Source organism: Tympanuchus pallidicinctus, unplaced genomic scaffold, assembly GCF_026119805.1.
Source record: "Tympanuchus pallidicinctus isolate F22 unplaced genomic scaffold, pur_lepc_1.0 scaffold24, whole genome shotgun sequence".
Lineage (NCBI taxonomy): Eukaryota > Metazoa > Chordata > Aves > Galliformes > Phasianidae > Tympanuchus > Tympanuchus pallidicinctus.
Window position 1 is genome coordinate 2,583,054 of NW_026294741.1, and position 22,928 is coordinate 2,605,981.

Genomic DNA, 22,928 nt, shown 5'->3' on the forward strand with positions numbered 1-22,928 from the left:
CTCTGGGTGCAGTTCCGGACTCCTCCAGCAGGAGGCGCCAAAGCACCGCTGGGTTAACGCCGTCATTGGGCACCGCGGGAAGAGCCGCCTACGGTGGGCGAGCGTCGCGACCGGCATCGCGCGTGAACGTTCGCGCGTCTCCGAGCAGCGCGCAGAGCCGCGCGTTACGGCCAACCGCACAACGCCCGCCCTGCTCAGCAGCACCGCCCGCCCGAGCCGCGCGTCGCCACAGCGACGCCTTCCTCCCCTCCTCCTCGCGGCTCCTCCTCTTCCTCCTCCCTACTCGGCGGCGGCGGCGGCGATGGAGGCGGCAGCCGCGCGATGAGGTTCGGTCGCGATCGGGGCGGCCGGAGGGAGCGCGCGGTGCGGGGCGGTGCGGGGCGGTGCAGGTCGGTACCTCCCGGAGGCTCCTCCCGGAGCGCGTCCTGCGCGGCTCTGAGACGCGGAAACGGCGGATTTCGGCGGAGCCGCGCGCCGTGCTGCGCTGCGCCTTTAAGAGCGGCGGGGGCCTGCGGGAACCGCGCTGCCATCCCGGCCCGCGGGCTGCGTGGCGGCACCGAGCCCAGCTCTGCGCCCCAAAGCCGACGGACGCTCCGTTCCAAAGGCTGAATGAAGGCCGTCGGGTTTTGCGAGTTCCTCTCTGCGCAAGAGGAGTTTAAGCCTTCTGTATCCCCGCAGCCACCGCGCGCGTGTGTGTGCGATGCGCTCTGCTGTGTTTCGGTGCGTTTTTTAACCTCCGGAATTCGTTGTGCTCTTCCTCCAAGTGTGACTTTTTGTTTCCTTAGAGACAAAGCATTGAGAGCCCGGCCCAGGAAAAGCTCCCACCATGCAAGCGAGCTGCAGCCATCCGCACAGCACCCAGGGGAGCGGCGGTGACCCTTCGCCATCCCAAAGCGCGCACGCAGCCGGGCAGAGCTCGTGCCATCCGAGCGGAGATGTTCACATCCAGCTGAGCTCTGCTGGGGGAGAAGGCGGAGAAAACGCGAGTTGGAGGCGTTCGAGGCTGAGTTCGGAGAGCCGCTCGCACGGTCACAGCCACAGCGAGGGGGGGAGCTCTGCTGACGGCGCTCCGGACCCGGAGGAACACAGCAGTTCCATCTCCGAGCTCAGATGCGTCCTCCAGTGGCTGCACAGAAGTCTGCCCTATGTTTTGATTCTGGGCGTCAAGTTGATCGTGCAGCACATCATCGGTAGGGTGTAACAGGGCAGAAACTCCCCAAGAGATGGGCCAGTAGAAATGCCTGAAATAGCATCCAGCTCGTTTCTAGCTTCCTTGCTTTGTTCATCGGATACAAAGAGTCGCTGAACTGTCTTTCATAGAATCCTAGAATGGTTTGGGTTGGAAGGGGCCTTTAAGATCATCTAGTTCCAATCCCCTGCTATAGGCAGGGACACCTCCCTCCAGACCAGGTTGCTCAAAGCCCCATCCAGCCTGGCCTTGAACACCACCAGGGTTCACAGCCACAGCCTGCTGGGCAACCTGTTCCAATGTATCACCACTCTAAAATGAAGACTTTCTTTCTAATATCTAGTCTCATTCTACCCTTTACAGTTTAAAGGCATTTTCCCTCATCCTGTTGCTACATGTCCTTATAAAAAGTCCCTCCCCAGCTTTCCCATAGGCCCTCTTCAGGTACTGGAAGCCTGCTAGAAGGCCCCGGCTCTCTCAGCCTGTCCCTGCAGGGGAGGTGCTCCAGCCCTCTGATGGCCTTCATGGCCCTCCTCTGGACCTGCTCCAACAGCTCCTTCTTGTGTTGGGGGCTGCAGAACTGGATGCAGTGCTCCAGGTGGGGTCTCATAGAGCAGAGCAGAGGGACAGAATCACCTCCCTTTCAGCCCTTTCCTTTCCTGCTGTTTCCTTTTCTGGCATACATAAAACGTGTTTAATTATCAGCATTGTAATCAAAGCTATTGTAATCACAGAGAAATACAACAGGGGCTGGTTATTATAACCCAATTTCTCCTAACAGGCATCTCTCTTGGAATCGGACTGCTGACAACCTACATGTATGCAAACAGAAGCATAGTAAATCAGGTTTTCCTCAAAGTAAGTATCACCCCTTGCAGCACAGCTCTGTAAGTTAACCACAGCCTTTATCCATCAGCTCTTGAAAGAAACGTTAATGGAGATGCTGGATCTGGCACCATTTGGTACAAGGCAGAAGTGGTTTTGTAAACTCAGTGCTTTTGTATGGTATGGAGCTTTGCAAGTAAGGTGGCAGAACTCAGAAAGCTTTTCTTCCTTTCCCTGTTGCTATTCTGAGAAAAGCTTTCTGCAGTTTAGAGGAAAATATAACTGTGTCTGTGGCCTGAAATTGATCTGATGGAATCTTCCAGTAGTAACTGTTCAGGTGAGATGGAGAGTGCTTTGGGGATGCAGTCAAGATGTAGATAAGGATTGTAATAAGTCTTGGTTACCTTACAGGAACGGTGCTCCAAGTTGCAGTGTGCTTGGCTGCTGCTGTACCTCACTGGATCCTCTCTCCTCCTGTATTACACCTTTCATTCTCAGTCTTTGTACTATAGGTAAGTAGAGAAACATCACCATTCATGTCACAATCCACACAGATGCAAACTGGAAATACTTTATCTGTGCTGCTGCTACTTTTCTTTAATCGTAGCATTGGCTCCTCTTTCATTTTCATCTCCATTCCTCCTCCCCTGCTCACCTGGACGGTGCTGTCCTTAAAAACAGTTCCTTTGAATTTGCAAATACTTCAAATGCAGTGGAGGCTCTGAGCCATGGGGACGTGGCTGGCAGTGATTCCCAGCTCTGAGCCTTCCCCCTCGTCCTCAGCATACGGAATTCAGAGCAGTCTGAAATTCTGTGGGCTTTATTCTGCAATTTTCCTCCTTTGCTGTTCTGCAGCTACAGTGTTGGGTGTGCATCAGTCAAAGACTGTAACTCAAAAATGGAAAAGAAAGCCTTTCTGTAGAGGATGGGGGGTTGTGATGAAGGTTCAGAAATGAAGAGGTTGTCAGAGGTCACAAAGGATCCATTTATGGGGAAAAGTTCATTTTCAATTAGTGCTGCTGTGATAATCCTCAGTCAGCTTTCCTTTGAGCAGGACGCTCTGTTCACTTCTGATTCATTGGGGTCGGGTTTTTTGTGTGCTTTGTTTTGTAGCTTAATCTTTTTAAACCCTACTGTGGATTTTAAGAACTTCTGGGAGGTACTTTGGATTGTGGGAGTCACAGACTTCATTCTAAAATTCCTCTTCATGGGCTTCAAGTGCTTTATTCTCTTGGTGCCTTCTTTTATGATGTCCTTTAAATCCAAGGTAAGGAAACCATTTCTTTAAGAACATCTGCTAAAATAGCTAATGATTAAATTCTATCCAGAGGAAAGCCTTTTAATTATATGTCTGTACATCACCCACCTCTGCACCACAGGCAAGAAAACCCTGTACATTTCTTGTTCTTCTTACAGTCTGAACTGAGAAAAAATTGCTTGTATTGTTTCATTGGATGAATGGTTTATTTCTGCTGTAAGAGATGGGATGAAGAAACCTTTTATTTGAAGCAATGGAAGAACGTGTATGCAGGCTGTTAGCACAGCAGCTGCTATACATTGTGATTTTACTCAGTCATGCTAGGAGCCTGCATTGGTTGGTGGGGTATTGGTGTGCATCTGCATCCCCAGGTGAGACATGCAAAAAACAAGCCAAGTTCTACATCCAAATAGCAAATAGCACTCGTAGTTACAATTACTAACAATGTGAACAAGTGTAGGTAGCATGTGATAGCATCTGAGCGGGCAGTGTGGGTAGATTTTCTCTTTCAAAGTGTACCAGGACTTTATTTCTGAGGTACATTGTGACGCAGTCATTTTTAGGCCATCGTTAACGCAGTTTCCTTGTTCAGTTCAACTACTCTGTGCTTCTTCCCCTTTAGCAATGAACTGTACACGTTTGCATTTTACATCTTGAGAGATTCTTTTGCATGTCTTGCTTAGGGCTACTGGTACATGCTGTTAGAAGAACTCTGCCAGTATTACCGTATGTTTGTCCCCATCCCAGTTTGGTTCCGTTATCTTATTGGCTATGGGGAGCCGCACAGTGTACTTGGACAAAGCCTTGGGACATTGCTGGGCCTTTCCTACCTCATTCTCAAGGTGGGTAAGCTTTACAATCCTCTAAACTATTTTGCAAATTAGCACTAGAGCCGTGTAAGCCAACACGTTTCTGGTTCCCGTATCTGAAGTGACTTTCGGGTTGAAAAAGGGAAGAGTGGCTCAAAGCACTGCATTTGTCTTTTGTTTTTTCTTCTCCTCCCCTCCATCTGCTCTGGGCATGGATTGGGGTTGTGCAGCAAAGAACTCTGTTGCTGTGGGACTCTTCTCAGATCAGACATCGATCTGACTGTCATCAGAAATAGAGAGGAGGAGAGCTTGCAAAAATAAAGGTGAAACTTACGGTAAAAAGGAGGTCAGCATTTTCTGGGAAACTCCATTTTTCTCTCTGCTAGAATTTGTGTGCAATGTTGAACAAAGCCAGAGAAGCATTTAAAATAGCTCTCTCATTTGTCAAAGAGCTCAGCTGCCCCCAAATAACAAACTCAGTACAAGTTCTGCTTTGAATGTGACAAATACGTGGTGACGTTACAGCGTCTTAATCACAAGCCTAAGGACTGCTGTACACACAGTGATAATTCTAATATATCTGCAACTGAACGATCCACACCACCAGAAGTATTTTTCTTCCAAAGAATAGCCACCCAGTACTGAAAAACCTTCAGGCTGAATGAAGGATTACATCCCAAGCAACTGAAACAGGGTTGGTCCGAACCCTTTCTTACCTTCCTGCTGACATCACATTGGCAGCACCTCTTCTGCTGCTGGGATCTGCACAAAAACTTGAAAGTTTTCTTCAACTCTCAGAGAAAAACATTAACCAGCACTCATCTTCTCCTTCCTGTTTCAGCTTTTGAGCTTTTTTGGACAATGGAGAAACTTCAGAAAGGTTTTACGGATATTTTGTACGCGACCAGTGAGTATTGAATGCTTTTATCTAGAAAGCAGTAAATCTGATACACATGAAGATGCTTCCCTTTGAAATAACACTTTATGACTTCGTGGATCTCTCTCAATGGCAGCTGTGTTTTTAAAGTAATCCCTCTGTATTTGTTCCCTCATTTTGCAGTTCTGACTGCATAATTATGGAGTAACGTGAACAAAAGCAGTCTGTTCTGCTTTTTTCTGCTTTTTTTCTGTCTCTTCACACACACTTCTGTCAGATAACACCACCCTTTTTCCCTGCTTTCTAACTGGAATAAATACTGGTTGAACACAGGCAAAGCTTGTAGCAGAAATATAAGTGAGAAATGAAGCTTGCCAAAACAATTGCCATGTAACAATTGCCATAAGTTTCTCAGTTTATCTGTCTGTAGGGACAGGTATCGTTATTTACCCTGCTGTTTGCATGGGAAAATACATAGATTTTAGAGCTTGGTATCACTGACTTAAAGTGCTTAACTATTATTTTAGATAAGTGCTTAAGTCCTGCAAAAAAAACAGACAAACAAACCTGCTCCAGGTTTTTCCTACAGCTGTGTTCAGGGGAAGAAATTAACTTAATTAACTGCATGCCCTACAGGAGATGGGAGCGTGTGATCTGTAGGCCCCCTGCATCAGCTGTTGAAAAGCTCAGCAAAACTTTGCTGGATCAGGGATTGGGTGCTTTCCCTACCACAGCAGCCCTGATTCCTTGTTCCTTTCTGTGCTTTCTGGTGTTTTTTTTTTCTCCCCACTTAGAAACTAATATGTGCTGAAAAAATGTTGTTTTGCAGCACTACGGGGTGACAGCAAGCAAGAAGCAGTGTTCTGAATCAGATGATATTTGTTCTATCTGCCACACTGAATTCCAGAAGCCTATCCTGCTGATCTGCCAGGTAATACACATCGTCAGAGTTCATTTCTGCAAAGTTAAAGTGTTTTTAAGAACTGGTAAACAGAACTACATAGAGTTAGATCAGCGTTTGCCTTCTGATGATCTTTAGAAATCAGGCTGTGCAAATGATGTTCCTCCTTACGAACAGAAGAGCTCAGAAGCTCTAAGCTGTCATTCTTTTCATTACAGCACACATTTTGTGAAGAATGCATCTCTTTATGGTTTAATAGAGAAAAAACATGTCCACTCTGCAGAACTGTTATTTCAGACCATGTTAACAAGTGGAAGGATGGAGCTACATCAATGCGCCTGCAGATTTTCTAAGGCATGTCAACCAACTTGCTTTAGTTTACTCATTCTGTACAGCTCACTGCACATGGGAGTGCAGGTGGCACAGGGAATGAGTTTCCCAAATCGAGGTATCTGGGATTTCTTGCTTCTAGGAAATGTTTTAATACTTCAAACAGCGCAGAGAGTGCCGACATCTTAAGTGTAGGAAAATAAGTTTATAAAGTGAAAGCAGGAAAGTCAGCATTGCTTCTATTGTGATTCTTTCAGAAAACAATCAAACTCTTCCAAAACGCTGTGTTTGCAGCAGCTTCTTAAATCAGCATTTAATTTAAAAGCTCACGGAGTGTTCCAGACTGTGCTAAATTGTATTTATGCCTCTAACACTGCCCAAAAACCCAGGGTGAGCAGTGAATTTCATACTCTGGACTACAGTGGGAGCTAAAGCTACCTGTCACACCTGGCATTGATGATGTCTTAATGCTACAGCAGCTTCTCCCTGCATCAATACTAGCAGCTCTCACTGCACCTGGAGATAAAAGCAAGATGTTTCTCCTTTAGGCTTGTGCAGATTTCCAATTGATTTAACAGATTTAACACAGAAAAGCAACTGCTGATGTTAGTTTTTTACTGAGCTTTTTCTGAGATTGGTATTTTTAAAAGATCTTTAATAGTCTATTTTTGTCACAGCAGGAACCAGATTTTCTTACAGGGGAGAATATTTTATACTATACATGCCATTTGTAGTATGCATAAGAATCAGAGGGAATAAAGGCATTTAAATCTATTTGTTTGGTGCACGTTGAATAAAGAAGTGAGATTCCTTGTGATAGATGAGAACTGAATCTGTCATGGAACAAAAATGAGCAGGGAGGACGGACTTTAGGTTGGGTTCTGAATCTGTGATGCACCCCTATGAACAGGCAGCTCACGTGGTCTCCAGACACACAGTCGTATTTGGACTTAGCAAACAGTCTGAACACGGTGCTTTACCTAAAAGGTGCTCTGTGCCTTTGGATGTTTTTAAGCAGGTATTGTGTGAGTACTTTGTAAGCAGTCTGAATGCCATATTTCACTCTGTCAACAAATAGCACCTTTAAAAAAAAAAAAAAAAGAAAGCTGTGTGTGTGAGCCCAACGCACAGCTTAGGAGAAGGCAGAGATAATAACCTGAAATGCTAATGCCAAGAGTTTACTCACTGTTTTAAGTTGGTTGCATTTAGGATCAGAGAACAATTTATCTTTTTATCTCCAAGTTAATGAATTTTCTTCAAGATCCAATGACAATTATCCAAATCCAACAATATTATCAGGCATAGTTTATTAAAAAACAAAACCGAACAAGAGCTTAAAAGAGATTTGGATCAGCCAGGTTAGATTTACATTTCAAAATTGAAACAAGTTCATTCTCATCTTAGTTAGAGAAGAAAGAAGTGAGTAACTTACAGCCATGAAGGACATCCTCTCTGATCCTGCAGTCAGCATCATGCCATTGAGATGCAGCTCTACCTGGAGCCAGAGCTCAGGTGAAGGTACTGCACCTGTAGGACAGACTGATCAGCATCTCTGGGTCCTTAAGTTCTCAACATAATTCCCCTTCCCTCCTTTTCCCTTTGAAGATGTGTAGACCCACAGTTATACTTAAGCCCTACTTCCTGAAAAAAGAAAGTCTCTTGGATGAACATGTTTAAATGTTCAGTCATTGCTGCCCATCTTATTCTGCAGCACGTTTAGTTCCAATTAACTGAAAGATGAGAAGCAGAACAGGGATTACCTTTTTTTCCTCCTCAAGCTCAAGTTTGTTTCTTGAACGCGGCCACAAAGCCAAGTTAATCTAGAAGAGAACAAGCTCTAGAAATTCATGTATAGAAACCAGATACAGTAAATCATCGAGGATCTGCAGGAAGAACACTGAAGTCAGGTGCTGTGTTTTTAAGAACTTCTCTTCCTCCTGTGCCCATCTGTAACAAAGGCTAGGGATCACTCTGTAAAATAGGCAATGGACTCAATTAACAGCGCCAGCAGTTTGGTTTGATTCCCTTTTTAACATTTACTCCCAAAGCAAGCATCCACTGTATGGGGTGGACAAACATATCCTGCGTTCTCTAGCAGTTCAGACATAAATGCATTTCAAGAAAAGGGATATCCCAAAGAACCACTGACTCATTTATTTGTATCTTTTATTATGAGCTAATACCAGGATGACATTCAGATGTCAGATGGCACAATTAAGACAGTCTTGGTAGGAATTATTCCAGCATTCCCAAAATTACAATTTAGTACACAAATGGCATCAAATGTATGCATCACTCCCACAGAGAAAAATGATGAAATTCTGAATATCTCATACCAGAATCATTTCTGCATTAAATGGGAAAAGAAAAACTGCTGGTAATGCAGCTGACCTATTAGAAACCTTTTGTGGTAACGACTCGCAGAACAAAATATTGCCCTATTTAACATCTAGTAAAAAAAAATACGACTTTTGTTCAAGATTTAATACTTTCATATGGTTAGCCAAAACAGGTATTAACCTCAGTTTTACTATATTTTTGTAATGCTACAAAAATTCTATAAAATCAAATTATAGTGAATTTTTCAGTGATTATAATTAAAAAAGCGCAGCTCGTACAAAATAAAAAAAATAAGATTCTATACTCTAATGAAAAATTTAAGACATTTTTAAATGAACAAAAGAAAGCACTTGTTAAGCTCTCCAATATTCAATGCATTCTGCACTTATCTGAAATAGCCAGACAGGAGCTCGAACTCCACTCCCCTCGGGTCGTGACTAGTCATTTTGACACTACTATATATATATAGAGGATCTATGTCTGATATTTTTACAAATAAATACAGGATAAACCATATTGCATAGTGTGTGCTTGCTGTCTGAGTCACACTCCAGAAGTTTCACATTTGTGGTAGGGAACTATAACTTAGAATCTATGGGGTGAAAGATGGACAGGATATGATATTTCCTTTTAAAAATGATAAACTGTGTCTGTAATTAAGCAGTGAACTCAGACAAACAACTCTTGCCATTCTTGCCAGCCATACCAAACCAACTCTACTGGACAAGTCTATCCAGCCAACCAAAAAGGAACTGTTAGCTGTAACTAGGACCAAGAGATCTGCCTCAAAAAATTAAATTAAATTAAACTAAGTTCATTTACACTCAGTAAACATGGCAGGAAACCTATGTTAACGAGTGACACAGAGCAGGCACTGCTTGAAGTGTTGCCTCTTTGCAAATATGCATAATATACACACACGTAAGCACTCTGATTTCAGTTTCACAACGTGTCACCAGCAGCCATATTACCCAATGAAAAACATCAATCTTCCAGTACAGTTTATGTCAGTGGAAGGTAACTTGATTTTCCTTACAAAACTAAAAAAGAAATTCTCCAACAAAAGGCTTACCAGGAAGAAAACTAAACACTAATTTTTGCTCAATCGCACGTATCTTCTTTTGTTGGCTCTTTATTAGTATCAACAGGATATCACTGAATCCTTCTGGCTTGCAAACTCTGATCGGATTCAACGTGTAGAGAGTCTTATGGCTTGGATCCTATGGCTCAAAAAGATTCAGTACACTCAGAGTAAGCAGAATCTATAAAAAATCCCTACTGTTGTGAAACACTAGAAGTAGACTTTGCACAGTTTGACTAAAGATAATGCAACGTGTGGCAGGCAAAAAATGACAGGACTTGTATGCAGTTGCATGATCATATACACACACACACGCACACACCATACACACTCTAACTAGTGTAAAGCTCTGCAGATATTAACCCTTTCACCAGCTATGCTCATGGAAATGCTTTCTTTAAGGCAGGAAGTATTAAGTAAGGTAAAGTTACCTTTATTTTATTCTTTGTACCTGTAAGCCATTTGTACAGATTGTGACAATTTTAAAAACATAAATAGTGTCCTTAGAACATGTTTGCTAAATTAAGTTGCTGAAGTTCTGACCCACTGTGGAAGACATTCGCTGAAAGGCCATTTAACGTTTTCCTCAGCCTCATACAACCAGCAAATTTATTGCCCCAGCATAGAAAAAAAGATAAATTTAGAAATATGTAATGGCAGGGAAGTCTGTCCCATAAGCAAAAATTTATTTAAAAAAATTTCCTGAAGTTCTTACCCATGGGTTACAAAAAGGTTTGCTTGCTTACATGACGTCGAACTTGCGTACATTTCCTGTGGAAGTACAGCCACACCTCCTGACCTTGTGTTCAGATGCACTTTTTCCCAACCTTTTCTATGGGTAAGAATCTGAATGTGTTCAGCCATCTCCAGCTGAGTGACTGGCATGTGCGAAAGTGATGTTTCCCAGTGAAATGTCTGCTGAGGACAAGGATGAAATAAGCAGGACGTGTATTTGAGCCCATGGCTTCCAGTTAAGCCTAGAACATAGCAGCACTGTGATTTGATTAGATCCATTCGTCTTTGCAGGAACAGGTATTTCAGTTGGGTAAGCAAGTGAAACAGTTCTTTCCCACCCCGCGTTGCCAAGCTGGTAATTGAGTAACTCACTGATTTTTTGTTTCATGAGGAGAATCAGAACTAGAGCCTTTACTTTCTTCACAGCAACCAATTATTCTGTATTCTAAATTTTGGGATATTTTCCATAATGAGCTGAATCAAAAAAATCTATTCGAAAAATATATATTTTTTTATATATATATAAAAAAAACTCATTCGGTTTTGAATGTGAAATACCAATTAATTTTATCTCTCATCTTTGATTCCACCCCATTGCAGGAAACAGCTTAACCAAGCTTGCATGCTAATTATTCCTCGGTCGCAAGCATATAGGCATTTCATACTTTGCCTAGTGAAAGGGCTAACCCTCCTTGACACATTCACAACTAGACCAGTGATTCTGAAGCAACATCCTGCCCCTTAATACTGTCAGTTTCAAGCTACCAAGCTGAAAAATCCTTGATAAGGTGAGAAGATGTCACTGCGAATCAGTTAGATGATGTGCCTAGAGTTCTGCAATACCATTTTCTAAAGTTTTTTTTATGCACCATTGATTGACAGAAAAAAAAAAAAATCCATTTTTCTTTGCTTTCCAAGTCGCTCTGTGCAAGGACTGACTCTTTGATACTGTCACTTTTTAAAAGTAAACCATACAAGCCCTTGTATTTCAGCTTCAAAGGGCTTATGTCCATTCTTTGTTTTCCACCTTCAAAGGCTTAAAAAAATTGTGTTGTCATAGATTCATGCGCAAGTGCTCTGGTCGTTTGGAAATCATGGGGAAAGCTTGTTTTTTGTATGGCCCAGAGTTTGGTTGCCGGATTGGAAGCGGTGCCGAAGCCTCTCCACAAACTGTCACATCCATTTGTTCTATTCCACTCGTCTCCATTGGATATTCCACAGGTGTCTGAGTATTTGATGCGCTGGCAGAAGCACCTCTTCCCCAGAATTCCCCAGGGGAAAACTTTACAGGGCTTTAAAACAAGAAATACAAAAATCAGAAATGAAGGTATATGCAGCACAAAGTTATGCCCTTCATTCTGCAGAAAGCCAAATTCAAACGCCTGCTGAGAAGCATGCAATTCTTCCTTCCACTTTCAGAAGGTTGGGAGAATTCTGAAGTCTACAAGAGGCCATGGTAGATACTAAAGTAAAATTCTCTCCTTTGAGTAACTGGGATATATTTGTAGATTGCCAAGTTTTCATGACTGAAGTGATTCTTTAGCAGCACACGTTCTGAAACAGTTTTAGAGGAACACATAGCGAAGTCACCAGACTGTGAGGCTGCACCAGTACTGCACAGGTGGCCAATTAGTACCTCCTGTGCTGCCAAACACCATAAATTTGTCTTTCATCATGTAGTTTGTAAAACAGGATTGATACTGCACTTCAATGGAAGCGACAGGCTCGCTAGGAAGAAAGGCAGTTTTGTTTTATCTGTTTTTTACCTACTTGCTAAAAAGTTGATAAAAAAAGGAGAAAGAAGACATACCTGACTGGTGTCCTAGGGCTACCTATGAATCTGCGAGGTGATCGAATTTTTGGTTCAAAAGAAAATTTCTCTTTTACACTTTCAAGTACAGATGGAGCCACATACGTAAAACCCTGCAAAACAGCAATGAGGGCACCGTAACTTAGAGGTGAGATTGACATTTCTGGTGACTTGCACATTTATTGTCATCATTACATAGAAAATTACAAAAAGGGCAGTAACTTCAGACACATGAACATCTGCTCACTACCTGATGCAAACTGCAGGACTTCAGGGAATTCCCTACCTGGGTGCCCACTCACCCCAGATATTTCTGCTTGGATCACAGATTCACTGATCTGTGCTCAAACCAGTTAATTTTGACTTACAGGATGGCTTGTCTGAATGTCAATGAAAACAATCACATCCCCAGGATTCTTAGTGCAATTCCAAATTAGAATGCTGACATTTCAGAAAGCAAGCAATGTTTATGTGGGTTTTAAGTTATCTATATAAACAGATGTTGAAAGTAACTGAAGTATATTCAAAATCTGCAAACATGTAAACCTGTTGCTGTATATGTCTGCAAAATTCTGATAATTTGCTTTGAGTATCAGATGGTAAGATTCAATAGATTTAGATTACCTGGATTGCTCTACTGTTCCCAAGTAACACTACAGATCTCTCCACATCGAATGCCTGTCCCTGGCTCACTTACCAGAAAGACCTGGTTGGCACTTTCACTGAGAGTAGAGTCATCTGGGCTATCAACAGGTGTCTGACGTGTAAACTTTGAATCAAACTGGCTCACATCCTCTTCAGATTGCTTTGCAAAAACAAAATGATTAAGGGTTTATATTACAGATATCAACCAAATGGCTTAGCGGTGATCAGTGTAGCCTCTGGATGGAGTTCATTCCATAGGATTTTGGCAGAGCTCTGCTGTAGTAAAGCCCTGGAGTGGTGTCGGAATCCTGTCGCTGCCAGTGGGAGGTCACTATGGGCACTGACACTGAGAAATAAAGGCAAGGGGGAGGGGCAAAAATCATGGATCAAAAAGGAACACAAATTAAAAAGATGCCTTTAAAAAAAAAAAAAAATCTCAAATTATAAACAAAAAACTTTTAGAAATACAACGGCAGTTTCTTTCAAGTTTAACTCTGGTCACAACCAGTATAGAACAGCTGCAACTATTAATTTCTGGAAGTCTTTCTCCAGATAATTTAATCCCAATTTCACAGGCAGAGAAGCGTTTACACTAAGGGACAGATGACAACTGTGGAGTAACTGCCTATGAAGAGTAACTCTTCAATTCAAAGAATAACAGACATCATTTCAAGATTGTTTCTTGCTAAGCGTCACCAAAAAGACAAACATGTAACCCATTTGTGGAGGCCTTTGTGTAACCAAGGAAACATGTTTTTAAAAACCATCTAGTCAGCACAAACAGGTTTCATAAAGTTTGCTAATAACAGAAAACTATCTTTGGATATTTGGTTTGGGAATACCAATCTTTCATGTCATTCCAAATGTCATTCAAAAAAGGAGAGGATAAAAGCTTTGGAGTCTCCACACTGTAGTACACTCAACATGAGAGATGCATAAATCACTTTAAAGTGAGATTTTGAATCAGGAACTATCAAGGATACCTACACCTTTGCTTCTGTAGCTAATTGGACCCAAAACAAAAGACATTCCACATCACCAAAACACAGGGTAGAACAATATTGGCTTATTCACCACATCCTCGCCTTGAGGTGCACTTCAATTACTGCATGGAATGTGCTAGATGCAGTGTAAATATTAATAAGCAAACATCCAAACTTAGCTAGGTGACTTCATTCAATTTTGCTTAGCAACTATCACCTTAGTTTCAACTAAATACTGACTTATGTTTAGCAATAATTGCACTTCCAAGTCTGAATAATCTACAGCATAGAAGCAAGGGGAATTAAAACTGAAGAAGAAGTTTCTTTCTTCAGGAGACTGAACAGATGGATAAATCAGTTCTTAGGTGTTGTTGCCACCTTCTCTCATAAAAAAAAAAAAAAATCAATATCCTATTCTGGTGACAGATGAATACCATGACTGGAGAATAATAAGACAGAACAGCATGAAAGGGCTTTTTGTTTCTTAAATGTTGATACACCATCAGTTCTCAGGAGAAAAAAAAAAAAGAAAAGGAAATCTGCACCAGTAACTTCAGTTGATGCATTTAACTACTGAAGTACCAGAAAGCAAAGGCACTCTGGTTTTTAAGAGTGAATGTTTCTAAGTTTTAGATACCACACTGTTTAAGACCTTTCCTAAAGGTATACAGGAGAAGTATCTCACAGCTCTCTGAGTACATACCAATAAGGGCTTAAAAGGAGGTTCCACCTTGCGTGCCAACAGCTCATCCCAGTTAATGTGTCTGAAGAACGGGTGAGCCTAGAAAGGTTAGCAACAACACAGTCACGCAACAGCCTTCTGGATATAACTTGCAAAAATCCAAGATTAAAAAGGTAAGATCTAGATTTTATTTTAAGATATTAAGATAAGAAGAAACAGGAACTAGGCCTCTGGTTAGGCTTTCTCTATGCAATACATCAGTTAGTTACCCTGGGAAAGCTGCACTATATGCAAGGACCTGCGGGTTTTTCATCAGACCGCTAAAGTAACGTCACTCTTACATGGTGGACTGTACAACTCACCACTGTAAAACTGGTAGAAAAGATCTACTGGAACACAGAGCTAAAAAAGTAAGCTATTTCCAAATCACAAATTATCAGATAGCTGCTCTTTTGTTATATTTCAAAGCATCCACATTCTGATCCCCCGTCATGCATGGCTGCCTTTCTGCCCGTTACGTTTCAAGTCAGATGCACTCCCCCTTTCCCTGATGTTCCCTGTAAGCTACTGTATTTTGAGTGAGGTAGTTTAACAATTCTGAAGCAAAAGTTACCTGAACTTCTCCAGCATCTCCAGGACCAGCTCCTAGACGTGAGGCAGCATTTCTTTTTAGCAGCTTAAGAAGAAATAACATCCAGAATTAGTCATGCCATTATGATTAGACTAGTCACGATTGAAAAGCACACAGAATGGATATGGAACAATCAGAAAATCTGCATTAATTGCAAAACAATCAAGTTTGTCACACAAAATCAAGACTGAGTTAGCAGCAGTCAAAACAAGCACGGGGTAGAGAGCCACAGAGGTATCATTATGTTTCTGTTCTCCACATACAGGTGCAGTACTGACATTTATTCAAATTCTACCTTTTTAAGCAGATCTCTGGCTTCTTGTGTGAGGTAGGGAGGCAAGTTGAGTTTACACTTGAGAATCTTGTCAATTGTTTTCTTTCTGTTCTCCCCGGTGAAAGGAGGCTAGAAAGCACCATTGTAGTGGAAGGAAAAATACAACTTGTTCAGATCTCTTACTTGTGTACAAAAAAGCCCTAATTTCAGTAATGCATAAAGCAGATAAAATTATTGCAAGTAGGAATTTGAAATAATTCTTTGGATAAGACCAGCTCATGACTGTAGTCAAAGTAGTTGTATTTTAGTTATGTTTATACAAGTGTATTCATATTTATACATGCATCTGAATTAGAAGACAGGTCACTTCAAAAGCTATAAAGAAAAATACATGCAATTATAACTGTGCACCTACTGCTCCAGTCAGCATGTCATACATTAATGCCCCCAAACTCCACCAGTCCACAGCACGATTATGCCCACTCCTCATCAAGATTTCAGGGGCCCTATAATAAAAAAATTGAAAATATAGAAATACTTTAACAAGCTTCATAGTAATTCTGACTGCAACTTTTCAAGTACAATTCCTGTAACTGACTGAACCATCAGTTCTTAAATACTTCTGCATTTCATCAGGCAGCTCACATGTATTCAATTGTTCCACAGAACGTGTGTGTGACTGTTCCATCATGAATAGATTCTTTACATAATCCGAAGTCTGTCAATTTTACATGACCTGAAATTAAATAAATAACATGTCAGACAGACAAATACCAGAATTCCGACATTTGTATCAGCAACATTTAAAAATAAACATCTTTTTTAACATTAACATGCAATAATCTGAACTACCTTCAGTTGCAGTTAATGCTATGACAAAGCAGTACAGTTAATAAGACAGAATGACATAATTATATACAAAGACTACAGGTGTTCCATAGCACATGAAAATACTGGATGGTACAGATTGCCAGACTAATCCCTGTCATGTAGCAATGCAGCAGTGCAATCCAGAATTGCTGCTACTGTCAGACAAAGTGTCAGCAGCTAGGTAAGTCATTTCAGCTGCAGGCTGGCACCTTACCTAACTTGTCCCTAACTAATGCCTTGTTACCCCATTACTGAAACGTCACTGATGCTGTCACACAGATATTTAAAGCTTCCGTGTGAAGACACATGTTTAAGTATTTCACAACGATCCAGAAGAATTATGCTCAGATCTCAGAGATGCAGCAGCAGCGAGTCAACCACTGAAGAAATGCTGTGCTTATATAAACGCAACTTGCAGCTTGCTGGAGCCTCTCTATTAAAGCTGAGAAGCCTATGTTTTGAAGGCAAGCAATTAGCTTTGGCAGTTATTCAGTTATACCAAGCACAATCATGAGCGTGCCACTGTTACTAGAAAAGTCACGTATGAATGAAGCATAGAGTGACCTTTGAAGAAATGCTTAAATGACTGACAACATAATTATTACTACATTCCTACCTTGATGATTAAGCATGATATTTTCTGGCTTCAGATCACGATAAATGATTCCTTTTTGATGCAAGTGCCCCAGTGCCATTGAGATTTCTGCTAGGTAAAAGCTGGAAGAAAACACATGTCAGGCAATTAGATGTATTCAGTCATGCTGAGCCTCTCAAGCACTAAGGTTACTATGTTCACATCAATAATTCCTTGAAAGTATCTGAGAGAAGAAATGAGAGAAACAATAATACCTTTGAGATTGGTCTGCCAAAAGGCAGAGAGATTCTAAGATGAAATACAAACATTTGCCACTAGATTTATCTGTTTGGTAGCCACCTTATGTACTTGGAGGAATCTGAGCTTAACAGTTACTGGGTAAAACGTGCTTCAATCTGTATTACTACATCTGCATGTAGAAGCAGAAAGAAATTCCTGAAGCCAAGAAAGTAACCAGCAGCATCTTCAGTGCTGTTTGTGGAACAGTGCAGTACTACAGCCTCATGTGCACAATGAGGCTTTTTCTAAAATATTATCACCATGTGCTGGGGAAAGACACAACCATAGTTGGTTGTGCAAAGCCTAACCTAGTTAGTAGGGGTAACTTCAACTTGTTTATCTGTAAAATATTGCTACTCAAAAGACTGTTTCTCATCCATTAATTCATTAGAATACTTTGTTACTTCACACATTCCATCATTAAGAGCACATAGTCAGTAAAGAAGTTTGCAAAGTCAGTAACTGTCAGGTCAAACTGTGTGTGGACGAAGACTTTCAGTCTTTTCCTGAACACCTGAAACACATCACACTCCTATGAGACATTCACACCCAGCAACCAGCAGTGGAACCTCTCCTGTATTAAGAGTGTTGTCTCAAGATGCCGTCACAAACTTCCAAGTATAAGACACACACCTTCCCAAAACCTGGCAACTGTTTCTTTCACTATGCTACAAAATGATTACAGTTCTCCAAGTTAGAATGGATACTTCCAAGCACTCCAGAAACCCTATTAATATACCAAAATAATTTCACTTACCAAGCCGTGTCTTCCATAAATATCCCTTCTCTCTCTAGCTGCATAAATAGTTCTCCTCCTGCCACGAGAAAAATGAGTATTATACTCTGTCAAAGTGCATTCTATCATCTTAAGTCAGTCAAAAATATGTTTCCCCCAAAAAAATGTTAAATGTGGGTATTCTGTACTGCTCTGCAAAAAGTTGTTTCACAAAAAACCACAACTGAGAACATAGTATTCTGATGTTCACATAATACTATCAACTGAAAGAATTACCAAACGCATCAAAACTTCATGCTGAAAAGAAAACCAACCAGCATTTCTGCCCTTGCTTCTTCTGCCCTTGTTTTCTTCTTTAAATCCAAGTTCTAGGTTACCTAGGCTACAAAGAATAAAGAACAGAATTTTGTTTACTGACCGCTGAGATACTCAAGGATGAGGTAGAGTTTTCCACCAGTCTGAAAGGCGTAAATTAAGTCTACGATGAAGGGATGTTTCACTTCCTCCAGTATATTCCTCTCTGCTTTTGTATGCGCTGTATCTTTTGCATTCCTTACAATCATTGCCTGCAAACAGCAGAAACGTGAGCATAAGGAAATGGTAAATTGCAGACTTTTACATTTAACTCCCCCTGAGTTTATTTTGAGTCAAATCACAATGCTACCAGTGAGCAACATAACAATTCTTTTAAATCCCCATTATATGTACATAATAGGTTTCTTGCCAAAGTTTAATTCTTTTATTTATGTCATAGAGTAACTTAGATCAGAAGAGATCCTGAGATATTTAAATTATCCACTAAGAACTTTGCAGGAAGAATGACTTAAAGATTCGTGATAAATTCCAGTGTACCATGTTAATAACTGTATATAACAAGGGCAAATATCAGTGTCAAGTATATTAAATAATTACATAATTCTAACAGCTGATGGGTTAATTTGCTTTTAGGTAGTAGCACGATTTGAACATCCATATTACCTTTTTAAGAACTTTCATGGCAAAAATTTTCCCGGTATTTGCTCCAGTTACTTTTCGCACTTGAAATACCTACACAACACCAATACAAAAACAATGATTCATTATGAACTGCAGAGGAGGAACTGCTCAGAACACGGGATGGAAAGATTAGACCTTCCCACGTGTGGCAAGCGAGCACTTTGACTGCCTTCAGCATAATGGGTTTACTTTTATAGAAAAGGGTCCCTTACCTTTCCATAGCCACCTTTGCCCAGTACGCGCAGTAACTCAAAGCACTCCGGTCGGATCTTTTCTGGACCTCTGTTTACACTAGTTTCTGAAATCTCAAATTTTTCACAATGTTCCATGCCGCTGGATAAAACCGAAACAAGAATATAAGACTACCTGAGACTTGACAACGACCAAGAGAAAGTAAGCAAGCAAACTACTTACGGCAAAACTTACACTAAAACTGACATGTCTGAATGACTGCTTTGGAGATAAGGAGAATTCTTAGCATCACCAACTGTAGTTATGTGTGTGCAAAGCTCTACGTTTCAGCTTGCACAAAAGACAATCTGCCTGTATCAAGATTTCCTTCAGATGCCTTCATTTTAATGCGTAATATATTTCTGTATTGTACCAGAATTAAGTTTGAAGGACCAACAACTCAAACTGACTTGGACAAGATTACAATGCTGTAAGGTGTGTTTAAGTTTTAAATCACATCCAGCAGTCCCCACAGTCACAATACAACTTCTGTAACAAATACTGTGCAGAAAAAGCTGGAACAAAAGAAGTCACAACTCTGAACGTGCCACAGAAGAAGACTGATCCACAGCTTCAGGATGTTTCTAAATTACACCAGGCTTCTGTAAAAGAAGGGTGAGGCCAACACCTTACCCTGCTACAGAAAAGGTAACTGAACTGTTTGAACTATTGCTGCTTTCTTGTTACATGTGGCACGCTGAAAACAAGCTGGGTATCTATACATGAAGCACAGCTAAAGGGAGCTGTCTCATGAAATCAAATCAGAACTGAATTCCCATCTGCTTCAGACTGCTATGCAAATATGCAGACAGAGCCTCTGTAAACCTGACAGAACATAGAATGTTCTGCAAAGAGGGCACTACACTCATACTGCAAGCATTATTCAAATACAATACAATAGCTATGTTAGGAGAAACAAGGATTAAAGACAACAGCAGGTTTTGCCAGAATTTGTTTTATTATTATTTTGAGATACAGTCACAAATTTTAATGTGAAGAAATAGCAAAAGAACTAAAACAACTCAAATTGAACAAGAATGACAAAATTTTCTATTCAACTTAACAATGTAACAAAAGTAGAGACTATATGTAGTTGGCATGAACATTTTCTTAGCAGCAACTTACAGGTCATATTGGCCAACTCCTCCATGGTCCATGCTCTCACTTAACTGACCCTGGGAACAGGAGGAGTAGAAGGATTAATTGCAACATAAGAAATAAAGCATAGTAAAAAATAAATGTACTGATCTCTTTTACAGCTTTTTCACATGTATGGATACATTTACACATATAGTTTTTGTTATATATGCACACACATGTATGTTTATGTATCTATAATTAAACAAGCGTCAAGAATAGTAAATTATGAGCAGAAGATAACAAGGCTCCAAAATCCAGTGCAAGTGTTGCAACGCTTCCACATATCTTAAATTCTGATACAGGAGGTCTGGTGGTAATCATATCCCAGTAGTAATAACACAGTTAAGCTTTACTCTGGTCCTGCATGCTTTTTCTGAACAATCATTCAGACAGATTAACACACAAATATTTCTAAAAAGGCTTGAGCACTTCAACACCAGGACCAGACGCCATTAAAGAATGTAGTTCAATTCTGAAGACATATTTTCTTCAAACAATTTTCAACTTGACCTCTTATGCAAGATAATACTTCTCTCTAAATGCGGCTCTGCATGGCAGAAAAAGTGCAAAGCAAGCAGACAGCTGGAAGGAATACAAATAGAATTTAACAGGCAAGCTTCTAACAAACTTCAGACTATGACAGGTTATATTTTCAGTTTTAAAAATATATACATAAAACAGCAACTGCAAGTTAGCGAGGAACAGCCTTGAATCTATAGCTTGGAATGCACAGCCAATCACGGAGTCCTGAAGTTCAAGTCTCATTCCAGGATAGAGGTTTGCTTGCTCACATCTCCTTGCTAACATTTATTTGGGAAATCCAGCCCCCTGACATCTGTTTCACAACAGAACCTGCTAAATGTGCCCTTGACCCTACCATTAAACAAAAACGAACAAGTTCAAAACAGCCTCCAACTCAACAAACAGAATAAATGCCCACCACATTCCCAGAAGAACATCAGTGTCCTTCAGATCTCAGACAGACGCACAATCACTACAAAAAACACCTTTCCCTTACACACACTTTTCTGATGCTCACATATTCCCCACTCCCCAGTTCTGTTTTAACTTCTATTCCATCCTAATCTCCCAAAAGGCACCCAAGTACTGCATTAGGTTGCCATTGTGCAATTGTATTCACAGAAGCTGGCCCACAAGTATTTTCTGTGCCACCCATTAGAACCTGTTCTTGGCAATGCAGGCACTGTGACACAGCTGATGCTTGTAAACCAGAACCTGTATTGATTATTGGGGTGGCAGACAACGCTTCTCCTGCAACCTGAGAACTGCCGTGCCTTCAGCTGTCAGACCACATCTCTGCAGTTCACATGCAGCGTGGGTATTCCAGCTGTGCTTTGGAGTGTCTGCTAATCCCAAGGCCTCCAGTTGGCATTCAAACAGCACAGCACAAATGCAGCAGCAGCAGTTTAAGCAGTAGCAAACATTTAATATCACAAAATGGCCCGGGTTGGAAGGGACCTTCATGAATATCCAACCCCCTGCCACATGCAGGGCCAGCAACCTCCACATTTAAAACTAGGCCAGGCTGCCCAGGGCCCCATCCAACCTGGCCTTGAACAACTCTAGGGATGGATGGGGCATATGCAGCCTCTCTGGGCAGCTGTTCCAGCACCTCACCACTCTCTCTGTAAAGAACTTACCCCTGACATCCAACATAAATCTTCCCTCCCTCAAATTCAAACCATTTCCCCTTGTCCTGCAGTTATCAACCCTTTCCAAGAGTTGACTCCCCTCCTGCTGTAGGCTCCCTTTAGGTACTGAAAGGCTGCAATGAGGTCACCCCAAAGTCTTCTTTTCTCCCGGCTGAACACATAAAACAACACATAAAAGCAACATCAGCACTAGAGATACTAACAGCGACCTTGTAACAAGATACCCAAAGGCCTTAACAGCATGTAAATGAACGTTACAAAAAAACAAACTACAGATCACCAAGCGGCCCATCCGGGGAGGTGTGAGATGGGCACACGCGTTGATCCGCGCAGCATTTCAAAGCTTTGCTTTTGATTCTGGCGCCAGAGCGATCCTTTTATACAGTGCCAGACAGACGAGCACTCCCGCACTGACGTCCCCACATGTGACACCAAACCCCGCCGCCACGCTCGTGCTACAAAACCCACCGCCAACACATCAGGGAGAAACGCTCCGCCTGAACGCGACCGCCGGCGCCGCGCTGTGCGGCGGAGGCCCCGATCGGGGCCGAGGCTCCCTGGGCAGGGCGCGGCCTCACCTGCATGGGCCCGGGCCTCCACCTCGTCTCGCCTCGTCTCAGCTGCTCCGCCACCGCCCCCCTCACGCCTCCCCCGTGCTCCGCTCCTCCCGGCGGCCTCCCTGCCCGCCCGCTCCCCGCGCCGCTAAGACTCTCCGTTCTCACCCCCTCCTCCAGCTCCTCATCCGAACCCGCGTCCTCGGGCTGGTCCAGATCGATGTCGAACACGCCCGCCATGGCGCGGGTGTGAACCGAGGCGTCGCCGCCCCTTCCTCGCTGCGCTGAGTGCCCGAGGCCTGGGCCGCCTCATGGGCCCGCACCCCCCAACTCCGCCACGGCCGCCATCACGGCTGCCCGGCCTCACCGCGCATGCGCCCCCGCCCCGGCTGCGGGCGCCGCGCAGGCGCACAAACCCATCCTGCGGCTACCGGGGCCGCACTGAGCATGCGCGGCGAGGGCCTCGTCCGGGCGGCGGGCGTAG

The 22,928-nt window shown here is 42.2% G+C and overlaps 2 protein-coding genes across 2 annotated transcripts; one reads left to right on the forward strand and one right to left on the reverse strand.

Annotated features, from left to right (window-relative positions):
• The first annotated feature begins 211 nt into the window (after positions 1 to 211).
• RNFT1 (ring finger protein, transmembrane 1) lies at positions 212 to 6,963 on the forward strand. The gene is made up of 9 exons (XM_052688699.1): positions 212 to 326; positions 786 to 1,190; positions 1,971 to 2,047; positions 2,426 to 2,526; positions 3,128 to 3,281; positions 3,956 to 4,114; positions 4,923 to 4,988; positions 5,788 to 5,889; positions 6,078 to 6,963. Exons 2-9 carry the CDS (start codon positions 827 to 829, stop codon positions 6,210 to 6,212), a joined length of 1,158 nt encoding a protein of 385 aa, XP_052544659.1. The 5' UTR covers positions 212 to 326; positions 786 to 826; the 3' UTR covers positions 6,213 to 6,963.
• A 1,375-nt stretch (positions 6,964 to 8,338) lies between these two features.
• Positions 8,339 to 22,819, reverse strand: RPS6KB1 (ribosomal protein S6 kinase B1). The gene is made up of 15 exons (XM_052688685.1): positions 22,613 to 22,819; positions 20,203 to 20,252; positions 19,059 to 19,179; positions 18,829 to 18,897; positions 18,269 to 18,416; positions 17,872 to 17,929; positions 16,857 to 16,957; positions 16,016 to 16,106; positions 15,786 to 15,876; positions 15,392 to 15,499; positions 15,079 to 15,141; positions 14,487 to 14,564; positions 12,853 to 12,960; positions 12,156 to 12,268; positions 8,339 to 11,637 (listed from the first exon to the last, which is right to left on the reverse strand). Exons 1-15 carry the CDS (start codon positions 22,682 to 22,684, stop codon positions 11,400 to 11,402), a joined length of 1,509 nt encoding a protein of 502 aa, XP_052544645.1. The 5' UTR covers positions 22,685 to 22,819; the 3' UTR covers positions 8,339 to 11,399.
• Positions 22,820 to 22,928: the final 109 nt, after the last annotated feature.